The 23,840-nt window shown below is 42.9% G+C and overlaps 2 protein-coding genes across 16 annotated transcripts in view; both read right to left on the bottom strand.

Moving 5' to 3' along the window:
- The window catches only part of PPP4R1 (protein phosphatase 4 regulatory subunit 1), a 98,845-nt gene that overhangs the window by 62,178 nt on the left and 12,827 nt on the right, over positions 1 to 23,840 (bottom strand). For 9 of the 15 annotated variants that reach the window (XM_005282652.5, XM_065582043.1, XM_042843239.2 and 6 more), the window contains one exon: positions 6,583 to 6,718. The exons of 2 other annotated variants lie outside the window; for them this stretch is intronic. In XM_005282652.5, the coding sequence (XP_005282709.2) occupies positions 6,583 to 6,718 (136 nt within the window). The remainder of the gene's footprint in view (positions 1 to 6,582; positions 6,719 to 23,840) is intronic. 4 more of the 15 variants (XM_005282653.5, XM_065582044.1, XM_024102143.3 and 1 more) reach the window with 1 other exon arrangement.
- Positions 10,299 to 13,037, bottom strand: LOC135981036 (uncharacterized). Its single transcript, XM_065582047.1, has 2 exons — positions 12,504 to 13,037; positions 10,299 to 12,457 (listed from the first exon to the last, which is right to left on the bottom strand). The coding sequence occupies exon 2, from the start codon at positions 11,558 to 11,560 to the stop codon at positions 10,508 to 10,510; it is 1,053 nt and encodes a 350-aa protein (XP_065438119.1). The 5' UTR covers positions 11,561 to 12,457; positions 12,504 to 13,037; the 3' UTR covers positions 10,299 to 10,507.

Genomic DNA, 23,840 nt, shown 5'->3' with positions numbered 1-23,840 from the left:
CAATTCATTTAACTGGAGCCAGGAAAATACAGACAATTTCCATGAATGTCAAGCCTCAACATTAACAATCATTTAAAACTTTCTGGAATTAAAATGAGTAAACTTTTCCACAATATCAAAAGTAATCCATCCACATTACACACTAACCATCTGCAAAACTGTTCTAAATGAAAAAAAAATATATTTTAAGAAACTCTTTTCTTGTATATCTTCTTAAAAAATACAACAAACTGTAGAAACGCTTCACTTTTTCCAAGTCTGCTCTTGAAATGAGATCACCCATGCCAAGTTTCAACCTGGAAAAAGTGTTTTACATCTCTAAATAGAGAAACAGCTAATAAAAGCACGCTTATTGACTATAATGGAACAAAAACATTCCAGCTTGATCAGGATTCATGCTTTGTCCAAATTTTTTACTCATCAAATGACCAGAAGTATCTATGCAGTGCTCATAAAAGGGTAAGTTTACCCTGAAAACTCAGCTTGTGTGTAAGAAACTCTGTGAGGGATGTAAATGACCTCCCTTCCTTCAACTAGCAGGCAAGCTGCCATCTCCCAGCCCTACCACTGCCACTCTGCATCTTTTCCCCAAGGTTTCATTGACCATTGGAACCTTAGACAGAGAATCATAGGGAAAGAATGATTACTTACCCTAGAGTGCATGGTTCTTCAAGATATTGTACTCAATGTGGATCCTACTATAGAATGGGCATGCACATCATGCACAAAAGATTAATATCTTCTAAATAGCTGGGTCCTTTGATGCCATTTATGCACCCTATGCCCCCCTCTGGTCCCACACAAGGGCATAAAGAGCAGGACAGCTAAGACCCTCCCTCAATTCCCTCACAATTCAAAACCCATAGTTGCTTAGAACTCCCTAACGTGAGTATTGAGGATGGGTCACAAGAGCCACATTGATTACACCTTGGGAGTGGGATGGAATCACTGTAGGTAAGTAACTGTTCTTTCTTCTTTAATTATGTGTAACTGGTGATTGGAAAGCAGTGGCCTCACTGGATGGTGGGAACGAGGAATTTCAGCTATATTACTCAAATAACGATTGAAGCGCTGCTCTCCCAAACTCGGCATCCAACCTAGTTGCTAAGTCAAGGATATAATGTTTGACAAAGGTCAATGAGTTGTCCATTGTTGCTACCTTGCAGATCTCAGCATATTCCTGAAGCAGGCAGAAGATAATGCCTGTGCCATGGTGGAGTGAGCCTTGACGTTTGGAGGAGAGGGTGGCCAGACATCTGATAAAACAGATGGAAATACAGTGCATGATCCACATAGATTCTCTGTGATGAGATCGCCTGGCCTTTCAAAAGGATGACCGTAACCAGAAAGAGGCAAGGGGACAGGCTTAAAAGGCTTGGCCCTGTCAATGTAATAGAGTATGACTCTGGAAATGTTCACAGTACTTAGCTTCTTTTATCCTGCGTCAAGTCAGATTTTGGGAAGAAAAGTTGCAGATTGAATGAATAGTTTAGGTGGAATTCTGAGACCAATTTAGGGATGAATCTGGGATGAATCTGGGATGCAGATATAGCACAACTTTGTCCCTGTGAAAGAACATACAGGCAGCTCCAGCCATGAGAATTTAGAGCTCACTGATCCTCCTGGCCCAGATGATGGCAACCAGAAAAACCATCTTAAGGGTAAGATGGCGCAATGAACAGTGTGCAAGCTGTTAAGAAGGAGGTGCTTTAGGAGGAGGAGGTGGAGGACCCATATCAAAGTTGGCTCTCTAACCAGTGGTTAAACATGCAGAAGACTTTTGAGAAACTTGGATACAGTTGGGAGTACAGTGGAGCATGACTGAACCACAGAGTGATGTGCTGATATTCTTGCAGGGTGAACCATGAAAGCAGGCCAGCATGCTTTAAGTGTGGCATGTAGTTGAGGATCTTAGGTATCGGGGCTGCTACCTGGTCTAGATTGCATTGGGCTGCCATTATGAAGAACTTCTTCCATTTCAAAGAGCACCTCTTTCCTGTATATGGCTTTCTGCTCTGTATGAGTATTTCCTGAATTGCTGGAAGCAGTCTTTGTTAATCGTGCTCCATCAGCCAATATTCAAGTCATCAGGTGCAATGACAGTGGGTCTGGGTGCAGAATCTGACCACGATTCTGTGACATTATGTCTGGGCAGCCTGGGAGTTGGATGGAGTGCGAAATGGACACAAGCAATAGGTCCAAAAGCCAAAACTGCTTCAGCCAGTAAAGAGTTCCAAGGATCAAAGTGGCTGTGCCCCTTCTGACCTTGGCTATCAACCTGAGGATCAGGGAAAAAATTGGTGGAAATGCATTCAGGACTTGAGTCTATTGTTGCAAGAAGCAGCCTGGCAACAAAACTGGGCATTTTATTCCACTGGAGCAAAAAGTTTGGGTATTTGGCACTGTTCCTGGTGGCAAAAAGATCAACTGTAGAAATCCCAAATTGACCAAATATCAGCTCTGTGATGGATTTCCACAGCAACCACCCATTGTTGGCTACTGCAGGTCTGCTCAAGAAGTCTGTTAGGTTGTTGTTGATTTCTGGAAGAGAACGACCCAATGGAGTTATCCCATTTGGGCAACATGTCACAGCTTGATGGCTTCCTATCAAAGGGGTAATGATCCAGCTCCTCCCTGCCTATTTATATAGTGTATTGAGCATCAAGATCTGTACCATGGAGTTCCATAGGAGGGTAGAAAATGCCATACAAGCCAGTCTATGGGCATGAGCTCCGGGATGTTTATGTTTCAAGTCATCTTGGGACCAGGTTCCCTAGACCTACAAATGGTTTAGATAGGCCCCCTATCCAGTTCCTGATGTGTCTATAATGAGTATCATTGTCAGAGGGGGCAGAGTATTTAACATTTTTTGGTCTGTTCTTGGGATTTAACCACCAACTGCACTCTCTCTAAACTTGGAGTGGAACTGTGACCCTCTTGCTCATGTGGTGTTTGGACAAGCAGTACTCTCCCCTCAGCTGTAGTAGTTGTAGAGACCAAAGGTGAAGTTTGGAAAGTGGTGTCATTTATGTGCCCACCAACAAGTGGCCATGTAGACCTCAGCAAGTCTACATTGTTATAACTGGACTTGACTTTAGGTTGTTTATTATTGATCGGAAAGAGTGGAACCTGTCCTTTGGAGATAGGCTTTCACCAATGGAGAGTTGATTGTAACTTGCATGAACTCTATCATTTGTGATGGAATGAGACAAGATTTAGACCCCTGTCTCTGATCAGCCAATCCTCTAGGTACAGGTAAACTTGAATGTCCCCTCTGAGTGTACTGCTGCTAACACCACTAAGCAATTTGTCAAGATTTTCGATCCCATGGAAAGTTCAAATGGCAGTGCCTTGTACTGGTAATGTTTGGGACCCACTGTGCATCATAGGTACTTCCTATGGATGGCTATATGGAAGTATATGTCCTGTAAGTTGAGTCGCTAATCAGTTTTGAGCTTGAAGAGATGGAATGAGGGAGGCTAGTTTTACCATCCTGAACCTGAGGTAATGTATGTATTTGTGGCATCTCCACAGATCTACCATAGGACAAAGAGCCATTTTCTTCAGAAGAAAGAGGAAATACAGAAAAAGAAGCCTCTTCCCCTGTATTTGGGTAGCACCTCCTTTGGCTCCTAGACAAAGCAATTAAACCACTTCTGCCTGCAGTAGGTTCTTGTGAGAGAAGTCCCTGAAGAGGGAGAGGGAAATGGGGTGGAGGCGGGCTAAGGAATGAAATCTGATAGAAACCATCACCAACAACTATCCTGACACCCTTCTTTTTGGTGGCAGACCACAGCTGATGCAAGGAGCAAGATGGCCTCCGAAGGTTATGTTCACTAAAGTTGCTCTGATGTGGCTCCCAACAGTCCTGTCAAATATGCTGATGTGCCACTGGTGCAGTATGTGTCACTGAGAAGTAGACTGGCATCTCCTGATGTATCTGGGCTTTTTCCTGAGTGGATAACTGTGCTCTCTGATGCGATAGGACAGGCTCTTGTATCTCATCTGAGGTGTGTAACAGTATGGTTTTTGATAAAGAGACAGTGCATAGATTCCAAAGGAATGCATGGTAGCCTTCAAATCCTTCAAAGAATGCAGATCATTGTCTGTGTGATCGCTGAGCAACTCCATCCCTTCATAGGATAGGTTCTCTACAGTGGCTTGCACCTCCTTTGGACTTCTTGATGCCTGAAGCCGAGATCCTTCTTATACTGACTGCCACAGCTGCCCCAATGAACACAGCTATTCACAAGACTTCTATCTTGTGCACACAAGGCAAGTACGCATCTACAGTTGGATCCACGGTTATATACTCAAAGAACCATAGATAACTTTACTCGGCACACCAAACTCCTCTTAATCGCTTGCTGATTTGGAACCAGCATCGAGACTTCTCCACAGAGCACAGGTGATGCAGAGACTTCCTCTATGCACAGCCATTTTATCCCTTTCTTCCCCCAATTTCTATCACAGGGTCTAAGTGGTGCAAGACTCTTTTACCAGAGTTTTTCCATAAGAAATGAATTTCACCCTACAAGCACACATTTAGAAAAAAAATAAAGGAAGGTTAGAAAAAAGTTGCCATTTGCTTTCTGCAGGCATTCTAAATCACGATTTGCAAGATTTTTCAAGTTTACAAAAAAATAGGACTTGAAACCAGCCATTTTTCTACTAGTAATTAGAATATTTGTCAAACAAAGAAACAAACCTAAAAGAGTTTCTGCATTAATTCCCAATTTTACACTGAACTTCAGTGTACCACTACGAATGGAAAGATTAATACCCACACACACACCCCACCCCTTGGACTTGGCAAATATCAGTAGTGATTATAAAGTAGATTAAGACCACTAACACTGACTTGAGAACAATGGTAAATCTATAACTCCAACTTCTGTTGACATCATTTCAACACACCTTCCTAATCTAAACTCTGAGTCTATGTTTTGAAGATAAAGTATACTTTAGCAGTCTTTCCTCAGAAATGGAATAATTTTCATTTAAAATGTATACACATAACATGAAGTACAGTTATAAGAAAACGTACGTATCAACTCATAATGGGGTCATGGGGAAAAGAGAAATAAACCGATCATGCATGTGTAGGGAAGAAGGTAGTTTGAAGGGAAAAAAAGAAAGAAAAGATTATTTTATTAAGTGGAGATGAAAACCTCTTGAGAATGCATGTGGGGGGAAAGTTAAGAATTATTCCTGTTAAGTTTGAACCTCATAGGCTTGACATTTACAAAAGTTTTGTTTTCCTCACTAACTGGTTTTTATTACATATCACAATAAAATACCATAGGCCTTAGAAAGTTTATTTAAAAAACTACTACTTTGGTGATCTGCTGATTCAACTCTCAATTGCAAAACTGTGAGGAAACGTTGGGTGTTAGGGATTTCTCCACAGAAGTAAACCTAAATTAGCACCATGAACTATTAAATGCAAGATACTTGAAGAGGAAGAAAATTTTTCACAGCTATAACAAGCTAAACCTTAATAAATTAGAACATTTAAAAACATTAGTTCAGTCTGAAAAATGAAGGACCAGTCTGGTAAATTGGGGGCATGTCACTTTTAGGGACTATTCACATGCTTAATATTAAGCACATGTAAATATTTAAAGGACAGGGGCCCTAAATACCAAAATTAACAGGCTAATCTGCAATGTCACTGAAAAGTATATGGAAAGCAAGCTTAAAAATTAAGAACTGCACATAAACACATTATTAAAGGTAGTTTAGGTCTAAAATATAAGCTTTATTAAAATAAAAACAACAAAAAACTTTTACAGTAACTTATCTTAATATCAAAATGTTCATGATCTTTTAAAATTCCAACAAAAAGAGGTTTTGGTTTGGATTCGAACATTCCCTTGCAGCATGAGAAACCCAAACACTATTGCATACATAATACTATTGCACAAAAACCAGAACGTGAAATAACTAGTCCACTTGCATTATTAAAAAACACACAGTGGGGAAAATAAACCAAGCGCACAATTGGTGAAAAAGTAAATTAGATTTTTAAAATGTTTTCAGTTTTAATACCCTAAAGAAGCAGTTCCCAAACTGTGGTCTGTGGACTACCAGTGGCCTGCAGGATACTTGATAGTCTGCTGAGAGCTGGCAGGTCACAAGACACTGGCGCTCCTTGTTTGCAGCTGCTACATTTCATTAAATAAATAATATTTTCCTAGTATAACTTTTCCACATAAATTATGACAGCCCTGTGGCAACTACTGCCATGTGATTGTTAATAGGAGGGGAAGTATCCACAGGAACCTATTAGGATATGGTCCACTTTATGAAAAAGTTTGAGGATCTCTGAGAATTAAAGTTACTTAACAGGTAAGAAATGTTTTGTTTTTGTTGTTTTTTTGGGGGGGGAGGGAGGGTGAAGGGATTTGTATGTGGAGGGGGGATTAACATATGAATTTTAACCTGACAATGTATTTTTAAAAGCAATTTTTAGAACATTTACATGTCGCACAGATGAACTCTAATCAGATATCTAAATCCGATTAGTATACAATATGCACCTTGTTCTTTAAACAGAAACAGAATATTTAAAAAGCATACCTGTTAAATATGTTCTCACTTGCAGCGTACTTGTCCAGTCTTCCCAAAGGCGTCAACATTTCATCTTGTGAGACAAAGTCCAGGGCTGAAGGTATAATAATCACATCAGACTCTGAGCTGTAGTCATCCACACCAACTATCAGAGACATCAGAAATATTCCTTATAATCACAATACTTTAACACTAAAATGATGCCCTTTGTTGGTCTGAGGACAAGCAAGTCTAGGCAAGAATCTCTGTCTCAGATAAATATATATTGAACTACATTTTAAAAATACCCTCATTTTCCTTTACAGTCGTTTTCCTTCTATGAAGCCCTCTTTATATAGGCCAGTGTTTAATCTCAAAACCTGTTTGCTTCAGCTTCAACTTCCCAAGTCTGAAATGTCACAAAATGTTTAAAGCTGCAGTAGTTACACAATATTTCCATTTGCATACATCAAATGACTGTTGACTAATCCTCTGACTCTTCAGTCAACTCAACTTTTTAAAAACATCTAGATTAAACATTTCAGTAAAATAAAAATCTATAACTATTGACAGGTGTAGTTTTTGCAGACAGTGTACATCTGGACTAAGGAGCAATTAAAGATTAATATTAATGCAATTAAAAATAATGTCTACTAAGCACAAAACATAAATGCACACAAATGAAAGCTGAGTACAAAAATGAACTTCAAATATTTGCTGTAACATTATAGTCCAATATCAAATGTAGAAAATATTTCCCAATGCATCTACTTCTATACAGAAAATATACATCTGAAATATTAACTGCACATACAAACACTTCAGTCTGAAAAGCAGCTTTATGCAGGTACATACTTGCATTCACATGCAGTCTCAGTAAAGTTACTGGGGCTGTGCATGGGAAATTCTGCATGGAGCAGTGTGAAAGATGGGGGCTTAAGCTAAGTGTCTGAATGCGTATAACTCCTCTAAATTAATTGAAGGTTCAGTATAACAGACCAAGGACCCAATCCTGTCATCTTTACTTATGTGAGTCCCACTGAGCTCAAATGAGACTACTCTTATACCTAAAAACTGCGGGAACCCCAGGTCAAAGGTATTACCACTGTAGGTCTGACACCACAGCACTGTATAACTACTTTCTAGTCTGGCTATTTAAGTTCTGCTATATAACATTTTCAAGGCTAAAAACTTGGTATATCAGCCTAGGACTTATTTTTTAAAAGCAAAATCAGAAAAATAAACACACTCCTCTACTCACCTTTTATAAAATCATACTATGGGTATGTCTACAGTGCAATTACAAACCTGCAGCTGGCCAGTGACAGCTGACTTGGGCTCATGGGCTCAGGCTAAGGGGCTGTTTAATTGCAATGTAGACATTCGGACTCGGGATGGATCCTGCACTCTAGGACCTTGCAAGGTGGGAGCAACCCAAGCCTGAATGTCTACACCAGGGGTCGGCAACCTCTGGCACGCGGCTCGCCAGGGTAAGCATCGCTCCAGGCCAACGGGGGTGGTGGGAAGCGGCGCGGGCCGAGGGATGTGCTGGCAGCGGCTTCCCACCGCCCCCATTGGCCTAGAGCAGTGAACCGCGGCCAGTGGGAGCCACAATCGGCCTAACCTGCAGACGCGGCAGGTAAACAAACTGGCTTGGCCCACTAGGGTATTTACTCTGGCGAGCCGCATGCCAGAGGTTGCCGATCCCTGGTCTACACCGCAGTTAAACAGCCCCTTAGCCTGAGCCCCACAAGCTCAAGTCAGCTGGCACCAGTCAGCCGCAAGTGTTTAATTGCAGTGCAGACATACCCTAAGAGTTCTGAAAGTTAACATTTCAGACATAATTTCTTTTCAATATTCCAAATGCATGCATCCATGATTTTCTGAATTGAATCCTAACACATTTTAGTTTTCAAAATGTGCCTTCCTTAAATATCACACTATTATATATTATGTTATCTTAAGGGAGTGATATTTTAGGACCTAATTATATTAACAGTGTTTCTTTATATGTAAAGCCATCTACCCATTCCCTACCTGGGCAATAAACTGCCATTGTAGAATTGCTATAGAAGGAGATGACTAGGAAATATACATGAAAGTTAATGGATGGATGAGCAGCAAATATCCTGAAAGAAAAGCAAAGTAACCAAATTCTACAGTAGCTGGGAGTCAAATGTATGGGTTTCTTAAGGGAAATCAGGGAGAAAGGAAGAGAATAAGATTTGGGTAGGGAGGCAGCAGGGAACCAGCTTAGACCTTGGCTACACTTGCGAATTACAGCGCTGTAAGGGCTCCCCCAGCACTGTAACTCACTCCCCGTCCACACTGGCAAGGCATTTGCAGCGCTGTATCTCCATGGTTGCAGCGCTGCATGTACTCCACCTCTCTGAGGAATAGTGAGTATTGCGCTGCCACTGCAGCGCCAATGTGGCCGCCCAATGCGCTGTGAATGGCCTCCAGAATTATTCGGCAGTATCCCACAATGCCTGTTCTAGCTACTCTGGTCATCAGTTCAAACTCTACTGCCCTGGCCTCAGATAACCAACCATGTGACCGACCCTTTACATTCCTCAGGAATTTTAAAAATCCCCTTCCTGTTTGCTCAGCCCAGCGTGGCGTGGAGTGCTATCAGAGAATCTTTCCAGGTGACCATGCCTCCACGCGCCAAGCGAGCCCCAGCGTGGAGCAATGGCGAGTTGCTGGACCTCATCAGTGTTTGGGGGGAGGAAGCTGTACAGTCCCAGCTGCGCTCCAGCCGTAGGAATTACGATACCTTCGGGAAGGTATCAAAGGACATGATGGAAAGGGGCCATGACCGGGACGCCCTGCAGTGCAGAATTAAAGTGAAGGAGCTGCGGAATGCCTACTGCAAAGCCCGCGACGCAAACGGCCGCTCCCCCCGCGACCTGCCGATTCTACAAAATGCTGGACGCGATACTTGGGGTTAACCCCACCTCCACTCCGAGCACCACCATGGACACATCAGAGCCGGTGTGGGGGGGAGGGAGGAGGAAAACGGGAGTGATGGTGGTGGGCCAGATGGAGACACCCCGGAATCCCTGGAGCCATGCGGCCAGGAGCTCTTCTCGAGCCAGGAGGAAGGTAGCCAATGCTGCCTCTGTTAAATGTTGCATTTTGCCTATACAGCTGCATTAACCTTGAGACCTCAGCCATCCCTCTTATCGCCTGCTCAGAGACTGCAAAGATTCAGGAAGAGACCACGAAAAAGCAAAGACGACGTGCTGCAAGAAGTGATGCGGCAATCTATTAAAGAGAATGAGAAAGCACAGGACTGGAGGGAAAGAGAAAGCAGGATCCGCCAGGAAAATCCAGTGCACCAGCGGCAAAGCACCGCGCACCGGCAGCAAAGCACTGATAGGCTCATAAGCATCCTGGAGCGCCAAGCAGATGCTATCCAGGAGCTGGTAGCCATGCAGAAAAGGAGCAGTACTGCAAACGCAAACGCCACCCCCCCCCCAGCCCTTGTCCCAAAAACTTTTTCCGTTGTGCCCTACTGTCACCTCCAACCCACTTTCTCCAACTTCCATGTTCTTCACACCACCCGCTGCCTCCAACACCGGTATCTTCACCACCCAGCCCTGAAAACCACGACCCTTACCCTCTGCACTCAACCCCCATCACCATGCAGTATAGCTGTCCTGAAGTGCAGCACTCACTGCACAGCACACCAGATAGGACATACGCGAATCTGTGATTGTACTGTTCCCCACTCCACCCCCTTGTTTCTTTTCAATAAATGGATTCTTTAATAAAGAATGTTTTCAAAGCCATTGTATAAAGTAAAAGACTCCTTAGCCCAGGAAATAAACAGGCACTGCAAGTCTGCTTGTCTGCTAAGCAGACACTGATTCCTAAAGATTGGAACTACTGCACTTCACTCCCGTGCAGGGCACCAGATATCACTGCTGGTTTTCAGCCTCAAATTGCTCCCTCAAGGCATCCCTAATCCTTGCAACCCCGCGCTGGGCCTCTGTAATAGCCCTGCTCTCTGGCTGTGCAAATTCAGCCTCCAGGTGTTGAACCTCGGAGGTCCATGCCTGAGTGACGCTTTCACCCTTCCCTTCACAAATATTATGGAGGGCACAGCACACGGATATAACCCGGGGATGTTGTTTTCAGCCAAGTCCAGCTTCCCATACAGAGATCCCCAGCAGCCCTTTAAACGGCCAAAGGCACACTCCACAGTCATTCGGCACCGGCTCAGCCTGTAGTTGAACCTTTCCTTGCTGCTGTCAAGGCTCCCTGTGTAGGGTTTCATGAGCCCCGGCATTAACGGGTAAGCGAGATCTCCAAGGATCACAATGGGCATTTCAACTTCCCCTACCATGATCTTCTGCTCTGGGAAAAAAAGTCCAGCCTGCATCTTCCTGAACAGCCAAGTGTTCCGAAAGATGCGTGTGTCATGCACTTTTCCGGGCCAGCCTGTGTTAATGTCAGTGAAACGCCCACGGTGATCCACAAGTGCCTGGAGAACCATAGAGAAATACCCCTTCCGATTAACGTACTGGGTTCCTAGGTGGGGTGGTGCCAGAATAGGAATGTGTGACCCATCTATCGTCCCTCCACAGTTAGGGAACCCCATTTGTGCAAAGCCATCCACTATTTCCTGCACGTTACCCAGAGTCATGGTTCTCCTGAGTAGGATGCGATTAATGGCCTTGCAAACTTGCATCAACATGATTCCAACGGTCGACTTTCCCACTCCAAACTGGTTTGCGACTGACCGGTAGCTGTCTGGAGTTGCCAGCTTCCAGATTGCAATAGCCACCCACTTCTCCACTGGCAGGGCAGCTCTCAATCTCGTGTCCTTGCGCCGGAGGGTGGGGGCGAGCGCCTCACACAGTCCCATGAAAGTGGCTTTTCTCATCCGAAAGTTCTGCAGCCATTGCTCGTCATCCCAGGCTTCCATGATGATGTGATCCCACCATTCAGTGCTTGTTTCCCGAGCCCAAAAGCGGCGTTCCACAGTGATGAGCATGTCCATGAATGCCACAAGCAATTTCGTGTCTTACGCGGCTCGATAGCATCGTCGGACTCCTCACCCTCACTGTCACTTTGTATCTTAAGGAATAGTTCGACAGCCAATAGTTCGAGACTCGTCAGCATTCGCCTCAGCAGTTCGGGCTCCATTTCCTGCAGACAGATCGCGCTGCACAGAAACCGCTGAAAGATGGCGCCAAAGGTGGACGGAAACAAAGGGATTTCTGGGATGCGAAGCGATGCATCACGGGGCATTGGGACAGGACCCAGAATCCCCCGCACCCCCGCCCCCTTCCCACAACCCATGGTGCCAGAAAGGGAAAAGGTGCTCTGTGGGATAGCTGCCCATAATGCACCGCTCCCAATAGCGCTGCAATTGCTGCAAATGTGGCCACGACAGTGTGCTGGGCAGCTGTCAGTGTGGACAGACCGCAGCGCTTTCCCTACTCAGCTGCACAAAGTCAGATTTAACTCACAGCACTGTACATCTGCAAGTGTAGCCAAGGCCTAAGTAGGGGAGATCTAGTGCAGTAGCAGCTGGGACACGGGGAGGATAAGGTGGTGATAATGCTGCAGTTGGAGGGTAAGAGAGGATAGACACTCTGCAAACATGAAGTCAGACTGGGTGGAGTGATACTGAACTACTCATGAGCGCCTCAGGAAAAGATCAGTTGTGTAATCAAATGATTGCAGCACAAAGAGAAAACTTAGCAACCCGTTGTTTACACAACTAAACAGGCACTTGGGGAAGGCAGAGGTGATTGAGATACTGACCTTGGCTACACTCCGGACTGTGAAGCACGAGCGTAGTCGGGACTGTGAAGCGCGAGTGTAGTCGTGCTGTATGTACTCCACCTCTCTGAGGGGAATAGCTTGCAGCACTGCGCTGTATGTACTCCACCTCTCTGAGGGGAATAGCTTGCAGCACTGCGCTGTATGTACTCCACCTCTCTGAGGGGAATAGCTTGCAGCGCTGCGAGCAAGCGTGCAGCGCTGCAGGGTCTGATTACACTGGCGCTTTACAGCGCTGTACTCGCCGCGCTCAGTGGAGTGTTTTTTCACTCCCCTGAGTGCAGCAAGTTGCAGTGCTGTACACCGCCAGTGTAGCCAAGGCCCTAGTGTATGTCTTCACTACCAACGAGCTCTCCCAGTGCTGTAAAAAAAAACAAAAAACAAAAAAACAAAACAAAAAAAAACAAAAAAAAACCACACACCACTCCCATGAAGGGAGGCTTCTGGCACTGGTGCAGTCTACACTGCCACTTTACAACGCTGAAACTTGCATCGCTCAGGGGGGTGTTTTTTCACACCCCTGAATGAGAAAGTTTCAGCACTGTAAAGTGGCAGTGTAGACAAGACCACAGGGTTTCTTTTGGGAATAGGTCCTGGTCTTCACTGGGAGGTAGGAGAGGAAGAGAAAGTGTGCGTGACTTAATCTGAGGTAACCTTCAACGTGGCCTGCTAACTCAGATGAAAACTACAAACTGCCTTGTCTGTGTCATGCTTTTCCTCATGTTAGTTAATTCAAGTTAAAAATACATAAAACTTTTTTTCATAATGAAGATAAGGCCTGTGAGATTTTGTTTTCTAAGGCCTGCCCAACACATAGTCTTTAGTCCAATTTAATTATGTTGGTTTAGACCTAGACACCCAGGAAATAAGACATACCAGAATAAGCCCCTTTATACCATTATAACTAACTATGTCCACATTACCGGTTGCATCAATTCAACTATTCATGGTTGTGCTAGTTCTGAGCTGAGGCTGTTTTGAACTTGTAATCACACAAAACAGCTTAGTGGGGTCTGAAGGACTGACTCCTATCAGACTCCTGGTAAGCTTATTAGAATGCATGTAAGTAAGTTTTCTCTGTAATGCTTTCACCTTAAGAATAAATGTCCTTCCTTCTAAAGAGTTGTGTGGTAACTTGAGACTGCTGGCAATTAGTTATCACAGCCTTTGAAAAGAAATCAGAGAGCAGATGCTGGCTGCTTGAGGCAGTCTGGCTTACTGGGGATATCACAGTGTAGGCTGGGAACTGTGCTATCTGGAAAAAAAACAGATCGGGAGGGAGGGAGATGTGCATCTCTGTCCAAGAGAGTTGATAGCTGAGGAGCCAGGAGTCTAGAGTGGGTAGCTTTTGTTCATCATGGACGGGGAATATAGGTGCAATTACCCTGAACTTTTCTGAAGTGTAAGTCTCCATGCTCTCTAGTTTTGGAACCGTACAGCTGAACAACCAGAGTCTTTGTAATTCCCAAACTTCCCCAAACACATGCTGGTCTCCTCTATTCTACAGTATAGAAGACATTTCTATATACAATATTTTTTATTTTTTTGTTTTGGTTTTTAATTTGCCTAATTTGCCACAGATACTGGGAACTTTGCCAAGAGGTTAGTTGATTTCACCAATTGCAATAGGTATTTCCAGCTGTCCACAAACTAAGTCATCGGTTGCTTGGATAAGTCCCTACTCCTTTGTCCTGTTTGGAGGAAGCAAAGGGATGATCTACACACACGCTGCAGTGTGTCTGGTGAAGACGCTCCATGCCGATGGGAGAGAGAGCTCTCCTGTTGGCATAATAAAACCACTTCTGTGAGAGGCACTAGCTATGTCAGCAGGAGACGCTTTCTTGGGGACACAGCGCTATCCACATTGGTGCTTATGTCGATGTAACTTACCTCGCTCTGGGGGGTGGTTTATTCACAACCCTGAGCAACATAAATTACACTGGTCTACAATTTTTGAGAAGTCGTCTGCTTCAGAGATAAAATGTGCTATTTATTATGTATTTTGATGTGCTGAATTCAAATATGACAATTAAAACAACTGATTGGCTACTGTTTCTAAGATATTTAAGTTTTTACATTTTATGTCTATTTATATTGTGTAGATAGTAGAGTTTTAATCATACATTGTAAACCTAGGTCTTTTCATGTGTTCATGGTTGCTTTACATGATAATATTTCACCTGTCCTGTTTATGTAACACTTTAAAAATCAGCAAAAGGGTTATATAAATAAAATTTATTATGAAACAAAAGGCAAAAAACTATTATGTACATAGTTTAGTCCTATTCAGTGTCTACTCGGCGCTTCTTGGCTTGTCTCTTGTATTCATTAAAAGAAGCATCTCTTGTCACTGTCCAGCAATAGTCTGCAAGCATTGATGGGCTCCATTTGCCCTGATAGCGTTTCTCCATTGTTGCAATGTCCTGGTGAAATCGCTCACCATGCTCGTCGATCACTGCTCTGCAGTTCGGTGGAAAAAAATCTAGATGAGAGTGCAAAAAATGTCTCTTTAGTGACATGTTGCAACCAAGGCTTTTGTATGCCTTGAGGAGGTTTTCCACCAACAACCTGTAGTTGTCTGCCTTGTTGTTTCCGAGAAAATTTATTGCCACTAACTGGAAGGCTTTCCATGCCGTCTTTTCCTTGCCACGCAGTGCATGGTCAAATGCATCATCTCGAAGAAGTTCACGAATCTGAGGACCAACAAAGACACCTTCCTTTATCTTAGCTTCACTTAACCTTGGAAATTTTCCACGGAGGTACTTGAAAGCTGCTTGTGTTTTGTCAATGGCCTTGACAAAGTTCTTCATCAGACCCAGCTTGATGTGTAAGGGTGGTAACAAAATCTTCCTTGATTCAACAAGTGGTGGATGCTGAACACTTTTCCTCCCAGGCTCCAATGACTGTCGGAGTCGCCAATCTTTCTTGATGTAGTGGGAATCTCTTGCACGACTATCCCATTCGCAGAGAAAACGGCAGTACTTTGTGTATCCAATCTGCAGACCAAGCAAGAGAGCAACAACCTTCAAATCGCCACAAAGCTGCCACTGATGTTGGTCATAGTTTATGCACCTCAAAAGCTGTTTCATGTTGTCATAGGTTTCCTTCATATGGACTGCATGACCAACTGGAATTGATGGCAAAACATTGCCATTATGCAGTAAAACAGCTTTAAGACTCGTCTTTGATGAATCAATGAACAGTCTCCACTCATCTGGATCGTGACCGATGTTGAGGGCTGCCATCACACCATCGATGTTGTTGCAGGCTACAAGATCCCCTTCCATGAAGAAGAATGGGACAAGATCCTTTTGACGGTCACGGAACATGGAAACCCTAACATCACCTGCCAGGAGATTCCACTGCTGTAGTCTGGAGCCCAAGAGCTCTGCCTTACTCTTGGGTAGTTCCAAATTCCTGACAAGGTCATTCAGTTCACCTTGTGTTATGAGGTGTGGTTCAGAGGAGGAGAATAGGAGAAAATGTGGGTCTTGTGACATCGATGGTTCAGGACCAGAAGTTTCAGCCTCTTCCTCTTCCTCGTCTGACTCAAGTGAGAATGATTCTGGTGCATCAGGAACCGGCAGTCCTTCTCCGTGGGGTACTGGGCGTATAGCTGATGGAATGTTTGGATAATGCACAGTCCACTTTTTCTTCTTTGACACACCTTTCCCAACTGGAGGCACCATGCAGAAGTAACAATTGCTGGTATGATCTGTTGGCTCTCTCCAAATCATTGGCACTGCAAAAGGCATAGATTTCCTTTTCCTGTTCAACCACTGGCGAAGATTTGTTGCACAAGTGTTGCAGCGTATGTGTGGGGCCCACCTCTTGTCCTGGTCTCCAATTTTGCAGCCAAAATAAAGGGATAGGCTTTCTTAACCATAGTGGTTATACTGCGCTTTTCTGATGCAAAAGTCACTTCACCACAAACATAGCAGAAGTTATCTGCACTGTTCACACAAGTATGAGGCATCTCTGCTCACTTTGGCTAAACAGAAACGTGTCCCTTTGCAAAATCAAACACTGACAAATAGGAGAGCACGACACTGTATGATTTCTAGAGCTGATATAGGGCAATTTGTTCAGCAGAGTGATGTAAGCTTCGTTATGATTGCATCATCCATGACTTCTAGGAATAACATGATGCAATTCATATCATGTATGACGCAATACCAGCTTCAGATTGCATCATTCATTGTTTTGCCTAAAAAGCAAGTACAGTCCAAACCCAGTCATAGATTTATTCACAGATCCAGTCAAAGATGTATTTTAGTCCTTTCTGGTTTAAATTGAGATCCCTTCCCTTTATAACTCACTTATCCTCCGCCATTCCCAAGTCAAGGATCGTATATACTGACCCAATAGCATATCTTGAAAACTAGAGCCAATCAACAATTTTAAGCATCATTTTCATCCTCAGTGACCCAGAATTAGTAAAGTTTGACTACATTTATTTCAGAAGCATTTTGGCTGTAGAGCAGTGTTATGCCAACATAAGCTGTAGTGTAGACAGAGCCAAAGAGGCACTTTTGGAAGGGAGTATTTGTACCTGAAGTTGTCTTAAGTACAGAGGTTTCCAGTAGAGCTGGCCAAATCACAGGATTTTCAGTTCACAGGAAATCTTCTGTTTTTTTAAAACAAGGTTTCACTATGATTCAGAACAAAACCACATTTTTCTAAATTTGCCATGAACAAGGAATCGTGAAAAAAATTTAATTTTGAAAACATCAAAACATCTGCTCCCTAGGATCCCCCCACAGCTGCTTAGTGAAATTGATATTCTTGTCAGTTTCCCCGCTACAGCAGCATTGAAAATCAATAAGAATGTAAATTTCACTCAGCAGCTACTAGGGGCTCTGAGGCACCAGGTGGTGCCAGCTGGTGGAAGAGTCTGGAAGCTCTGGAGTCCCTGGTCTGAGGAAGTCCATATTGTGGAACTAGCCAGGAGCTGCAGACCCTGGAAGCCCATCCCAGGATTTCCAGGCTCATTCTCCTGTGGCAGCAGGCCTGGAAGTCCTGGAAGGGTAGGGTTGCCCTGAAGACACAAACTCTGGACGACTGGAGTCCTGGGCCTCAGGCAGCCCAACACATGGGGTCTCGCTGCCTCTCCGGCTCCTCTGGAGCTGAGGGGAAGGCAGAAGGGAGGCAGAGTGCCCTGGGCTCTCCGCCAGGCAACCATCTAGGAAAGTTTTTTGTCAATTTCACTGGTAGAAGATGAAATTGACAAGAGCTATCATTTCAATTTTTCCAAACAAAACAAACAAAAAATCAAAGTTTTTTGGCAAAACTAAAATTTTCTCATGGAAAAATTTGGTTTTGCAAAAAGGGCATTTTTCATAAGAAAATCATTCTGAGGAAAAGTGTTCAACCAGCTCTAGCTCCCAGCTCGGCTCTTAAGATACCTTTGTTAGCCAACAAGTCATTTACGGTTTCACCGGCTAGTAGTGTTAGCCCAATGAAGGCTTATCAGACCAGCACAACAGGCACTGTTGTAAGGAGTCTGCTAGAAGTAGTGGGTACAAATTAAAGGCTTTATGGCCTTTATGGTGGGACAACAAAGGAGGACCACGCCTGGCCACTTTATGTCCACTTATTCCACAGACACCCAACTCCTAGTGCCTCCCCACTCACCCATCATCCCTGCTCTCTACGTATTCCAATCTCAAGAACAACTTGGCCCTACCAGCCTGCACTCTTGATAAAAGTCCATCTGGTTAACACCAGCCTCAAGTGCTGCATGGAACCAGCTTCCCAGTGGGAGCGGGGGAAAAAGAGATGTGCACCACCACTACAGTAATAGCTCCAACTTTTGGGGGCTCTGGCTCTCCACAGGTACTGCTAGGGGAAAAAAACACATCATTCTGTTGTCTGAATGCCTTTCAAAAACTGCAGCAGCAATCATTTTTATCAATTAAAGAACAAGAGCCAAGCATTCATCCTGGCCTCCATTTTGAGAAAAATACTTAAGAAATGGCACCCAAGGACTTACGAGCATTTCACCTCTAGCATGGACGGGACAACATAACTCTTAAGGCCAGGTCTACACTCAAAATCTAAGTCCACCCAGCTGTCACTCACAGGTGTGACAAATCCACCTAACACGCACAGTAGATAGTGGTAGGTTGACGGAAGAATACTTCCATCAATGTAGCTACTGCCTCTCAGGGAGGTAGATTAAATACACCGACGGAAGAATCCCTCCCAATGCTATAATGAGCTTCTACTCTGAAGCGCTGCAGCTGTGCCGCTGTAGCATTTCAAATGTAGACAAGCCCTACCTATGCTAGGGAATAGTGTTTTAGCCTAGCTCAGGTGAAAAGATGCAGCAAGGTTCTTCCAGTTGATAGGAGCTGTCACACCACCTTTGACTACATTTAGGAAATCAAAGCACTACTGGAAATGGCTTTCAGAAAAAGTTCACTCAAACAGCTAATGAAAACACTTTAAATACTAATACAGACTCACGAGACAAACAGCTTAATGCCTATAGAGAAAGCATGTTTGAACCATGATGGAAACTTGGCTAAAGGTGACCTTCAAAATAAGAAAAAATGTTTTGGCTTGTGATCTTTGCTTCTTGATGATGTATAAAAACAGAGTGAAGAGTGTTTTTTTCTTTCTTTTTTTTTTCTTTTTTTGAGGTGGGGAGGGGGCAGAGGGGGATTCCTCCCTCTCTCTCCTTTAAGGGTAGTGTGAAACTGAGGGAAAGGTTCTGCTTGTTTGTTACCAAGGCTTTGTCTACCCCAAAAGATTCTATGCCAATTAGAGTACTCACAAAGTTATGACAAGAAAGAGACAAACCTCAACAATTAAGATAGGGAAAGAAATTTTAATCAGAGCTTGTCTACACTTGAAATGCTGCAGCTGCACCACTGTAGCGCTTCAGGGTAGACACTACCTATGCCTACAGGAGTGGTTCTCCCGTCAACTTAAGTAATTCACCTCCCTGAGAGGCAGTAGCTAGGTCAACAGAAGAATTCTTCCGTCAACCTAGCACTAACTGGGACTTAGATCAGCTTAATTACACCACTCAGGGACATGGATTTTTCATACCTCTGAAGAACATAGTTATGGTGACCTATTTTCTAGTGCAAGACCAGGCCTTACTGTTCCAAACTCCAGAATACCCAATTAATTTACACTCCTGTACATTACACTTAAATCACACAGTTACAAAAAAAGTGAGACGTTTGCCCAAATGCTTGACATCAATTGAGTGTTTCTTGGAACTGTCAATATTAACAACATTTAAATGATTTCAAGCAACAGCTAATCAAGGTGAATGGTGAGAACCAGTATATATGAGAGAATAATGGTTTCCAAGAAGCAGTTATGGTCTATCATGTCAAAAATCTAAATCCTTAACAATACCTAAAAAGAAAAGGTAGTTTGAGTCACTGTGTCAATTCACAGACTAAAATGTCAAGAATTAGCATACCAAGAAGGACCTGTCATAACTGTCAGTTTAAAAAGAACCAAGAAAAGTACTGAGCTCAAGAGTTTCAAACTCATTCCGCAATGAGGGCCAAATTCTATTTTTACATTATAGTCCATCAGCCAGGTCAGAGATTCAGAGTTACATAATATTCTCAATTTATGGTACAACTCCCACTTATAGTTATTTATTATTTGATAAAAAGACCTTACTGATACATTCAGCATCACTAACATGAAAATATGCTCAGAATAGGCTTAGCATTAGTATCACCACTGCTCAGCCTTAATTTCTATTCCTTCTTGATCCTCCTTTCTGTGTGTGTTTACGCACATGCACAAACATTCCTTTCCCCCCACTCTGCATTCCCTTTGTTGCAGTGTCCTCCAATTCCTACCATCTGTGGGTAGGTCTTCACAGCAAATGAAGATGTGATTGTAATGCAGAAAGGCATACCCATGCTAATCTAGTTAGCTTAGATAACATTGGTAGTGAAGTTGTCGCTGCCTGGGCTTCAGTGGGGACTAAGTGCCCCAATACAAGCCCGCCAAGGAACCTGGGTACAGACTCTGGTAGCTAGCCTGAGCCAAAGCATCTTCACTTCTCACTACCTAGCACAGGCTAGATTAAAACTACAGCAGGTATGCCTACCCGCACTACAGTCAAACCTTCATTTGCTGTGTAGATGTACCCTATGAGAGTCAATTCCATTCCCTTCCATCATTAAAATGATAAGAAATGACACAGTAATGTGTCACCATTAGGCTTTAGAGCCAGCACCCCCATTAATCTCACTGGGGGATAAGGGAATTCAGAACTGCCAGGGTTATTGTTTCAGATTATCTACAGACTCAGGAAGGCAGCACTGCATTGTTTCACACTTGGAAGTTTATCTTTGCAACTATGAGAGCGATAAATTTTAAATAAATAAATAAATAAATAAATAAAAACTGAGACACTCCAGAATTTGATTATGCCATGTAGGCCACATACGTATCCCAAAGCAGGCTTGGTTCAGCGTTTCTCAAACTGGGGGTCCTGATCCAAAAGGGCGGGGGTGTCACAAGGCTGTTGTAGTGGGGTCACAAGATCAAAAAATATTGCCAGGGGAAGAAGAGCTGGAGGGAAGGGGGTACAGCAGCTGCTGCTCTCTGGTCACCCAACTCTGAAGGCACCACCACCACTAACAGCAGCGCAGAAGTAAGGTGGCAATGCTCCTATGAGTATGTACATTAATTTGCTATCACTTTTTTAAGGGGGAAGTGTCATCACAGCCTGAAATATTTGTAAAGGGGAACCCAGCAAAAAAAAGTTTGAGAACCCTTGTGTTAGGTGGACCATTCCATTTTCAGTATGGAAGAGAAGAGTTACATTTACTTAATCCAAAATCAGCTACCTGTAATTAATCTGTATTTTTAATCAACTTTTCAGATTAATCTCACACAGACTATTAATTTGCTTTCTTGACAAAATATATCTGTGGGAGGGCGAACACTAATCTTTTGTCATATTAAACTGTTCACTTTCCTGGTTTTTACTCTCAGACACATTCAAGAGTTCTGTAAAGTACTGACACTTTTCTGCCTCACAGTTCCTGTGCCAGATGAACGGTAGTAGAACTGATAGAGGAATCTAACATGATGTGATTTTCCATCTTTAAGAGTGAAAAAGGACAAAAGAGAACACATCTGCTAATCTAGAATAAAATGTGACTACTTAGGGCTTATCTACACACGAAAATTGACCAGAATAGCTATTGCTAAATAAGCTTTTCTGCAATAAGCTTCTGTTATTCCGGAATAAGTGTCCACAAAGAAAGCTATTCTGCAAATGTTATTCTAGTCAGTTTCCCCATGTAGACAAGCCATTTATAGGACACAAATTTTTTAGTATATAAAGAATCTGGTGCACCATTCCTTTCTTCTAGTCCAATTTCCCTACTCAAGATAGTTAAGTCCAAAGTAGACTGCCAAGTGTTACAAAGGGATCTTACAAAACTGGGTGACTGGGCAACAAAATGGCAGATGAAATTCAATGTTGATACATGCAAAGTAATGCACATTGGAAAATATAATCATATAAAATGATGGGATCTAAATTAGCTGTTACTACTCAAGAAAGAACTTGGAGTCACTGTGTATTTCTCTGAAAACATCCACTTAATGTGCAGCAGCAGTCAAAAAAGTGAACAGAATGTTGGGAATCATTAGGAAAGGGACAGATAATAAAACAGAAAATATCATATTGCCTCTATATAAATCCATGGTACGCCCACATCTTGAACACTGCGTGCTGAAACCAAGCACAACTTCTAGAAGTTGCAACAGGACATTGCATCCACAATAGCTGTTCTGTTTCAGGTGTATACCAAGCACCATGTCCACATATAACACATCCTAAACCATTGCAGAAGAACTGTGTTGTGGCTGTCCCTGCACAGCTCCCCATCTTCTCCCCTGTCCTATTTTCTTCTTGAAAGACGTAAGTGCTTACATTTGACAAGTGAAACAAAAGGGGCTATGGAAAACTGAAATCTCAATGAAACATCATATACCCAGAGTGCAGAATTTCCCCCGAGTAGTGGCAGAGGTATTGTGGGACAGTACAGGGAGGATACCTCCAATGCCAGCACTTTCTGTCCACATTAGTAGTGCAACCATCCAAAATGACGGAATGCCTTGCTTTGAACAGCAAATTAAAACTATGCTGACATCATCTGAGCACCACAGGATTTAGTAGACAGAGCTGGATTAGGAGTCAGCCAAGAATAGAAACCAGATCTCCTCTGTCACTGACCTGTTCTGTGACCTTAGCCAAGTTACCTCACCTCTCTACCTGTTTCCCTCCACTATTTGTCTGTTTTGTCTATTTTATTTATATTATAAACTCTTCAGAGCAGGATCTCTCTCTCGCTATGTCTCTGTACAGTGCCTAAAGGTATACTGGGCTTCTCTTTAAAATGTCCCGTATATCCATGTCCTACAACAAGGACTTAACACTGTTAGCCGCCATAGTTATTAACTAAGCTTTAACCATGCTATGGCTAAGACAAACTACATTTAGAGACAACCAGTTATCTAACTGGTAAACTTGAGGTTAGAAAGCTGGACTATAGATAGTATGCAGTGTAGCTGTAGCCGTGTTGGTGCCAGGATATTAGAGAGACAAGGTGGGTGAGATAGTATTTTCTATCTTTTAAGTTGGTCCAATAAAAGACATAACCTCACCTACATTGTCTCTGTACTATAGACAGGGCAGACAACATAAAAAAAAACACCACCACCATAACCAAACATCAGAAGTTACCTAATCTTTCAACTCACTCCTATTGCTATCTTGATTTGAAAATGACTTTCAAAAAACATTTTGACCATATCTGACCACCAGATCATGCTTGCCAAACCCACTTTGATTGCTCACCTCCACATTTTTTTGAGAGATAACATAAATGGCTCTCCTACAGTGGACTTTTTTGTAGCATAGACACGACTAAATTTAATTTATCCACACCTGTTATGTACTCTACGTTACAAAATACCTTCTCATAAAGATTCAGAGAGCACATTGTATAGTGGTAACTCAGTAACTAGAAGGCAGGTGTTCCAGGGTGTGCAATGTCTTTCTAATTTCCAAAGTTATGCAACATACAACAGTAAAGTATATCAGGACTTCTGACAATGTCATTTGAAACTAACCTTTACATCTGTCATTTTCCATTCTGTATCCCAATAGCATTCTCATGTCTACTGTGCTGTAACAAAATAACTGATCACCATATTTAAATAATGGGGAGATCTTGTTTGTTAGGTAGACTGTTATTGTTGTTATGATATATAGACATATAAAGATAGTTATGCATACAGTATATATTTATATCTATCTATTTCACATAATACACCTAAGAAACCAATTTCACCTCCTGGCCAGCCTGATCCAGATGCCTTCCATTGTTTTAGATGCTGGTCCCATTACCAAAATGGTCAAGAGGATTTTCTAGGAAACGCATGAATTTGCCACCAAATTAGACTACAGTAGAGCAAAATGAAAGGCAAAT

This window comes from Chrysemys picta, chromosome 2 (genome assembly GCF_011386835.1).
Source record: "Chrysemys picta bellii isolate R12L10 chromosome 2, ASM1138683v2, whole genome shotgun sequence".
In the NCBI taxonomy this organism is placed as follows: Eukaryota; Metazoa; Chordata; order Testudines; family Emydidae; genus Chrysemys; species Chrysemys picta.
This window is presented reverse-complemented; position numbering and strand designations above follow the sequence as displayed.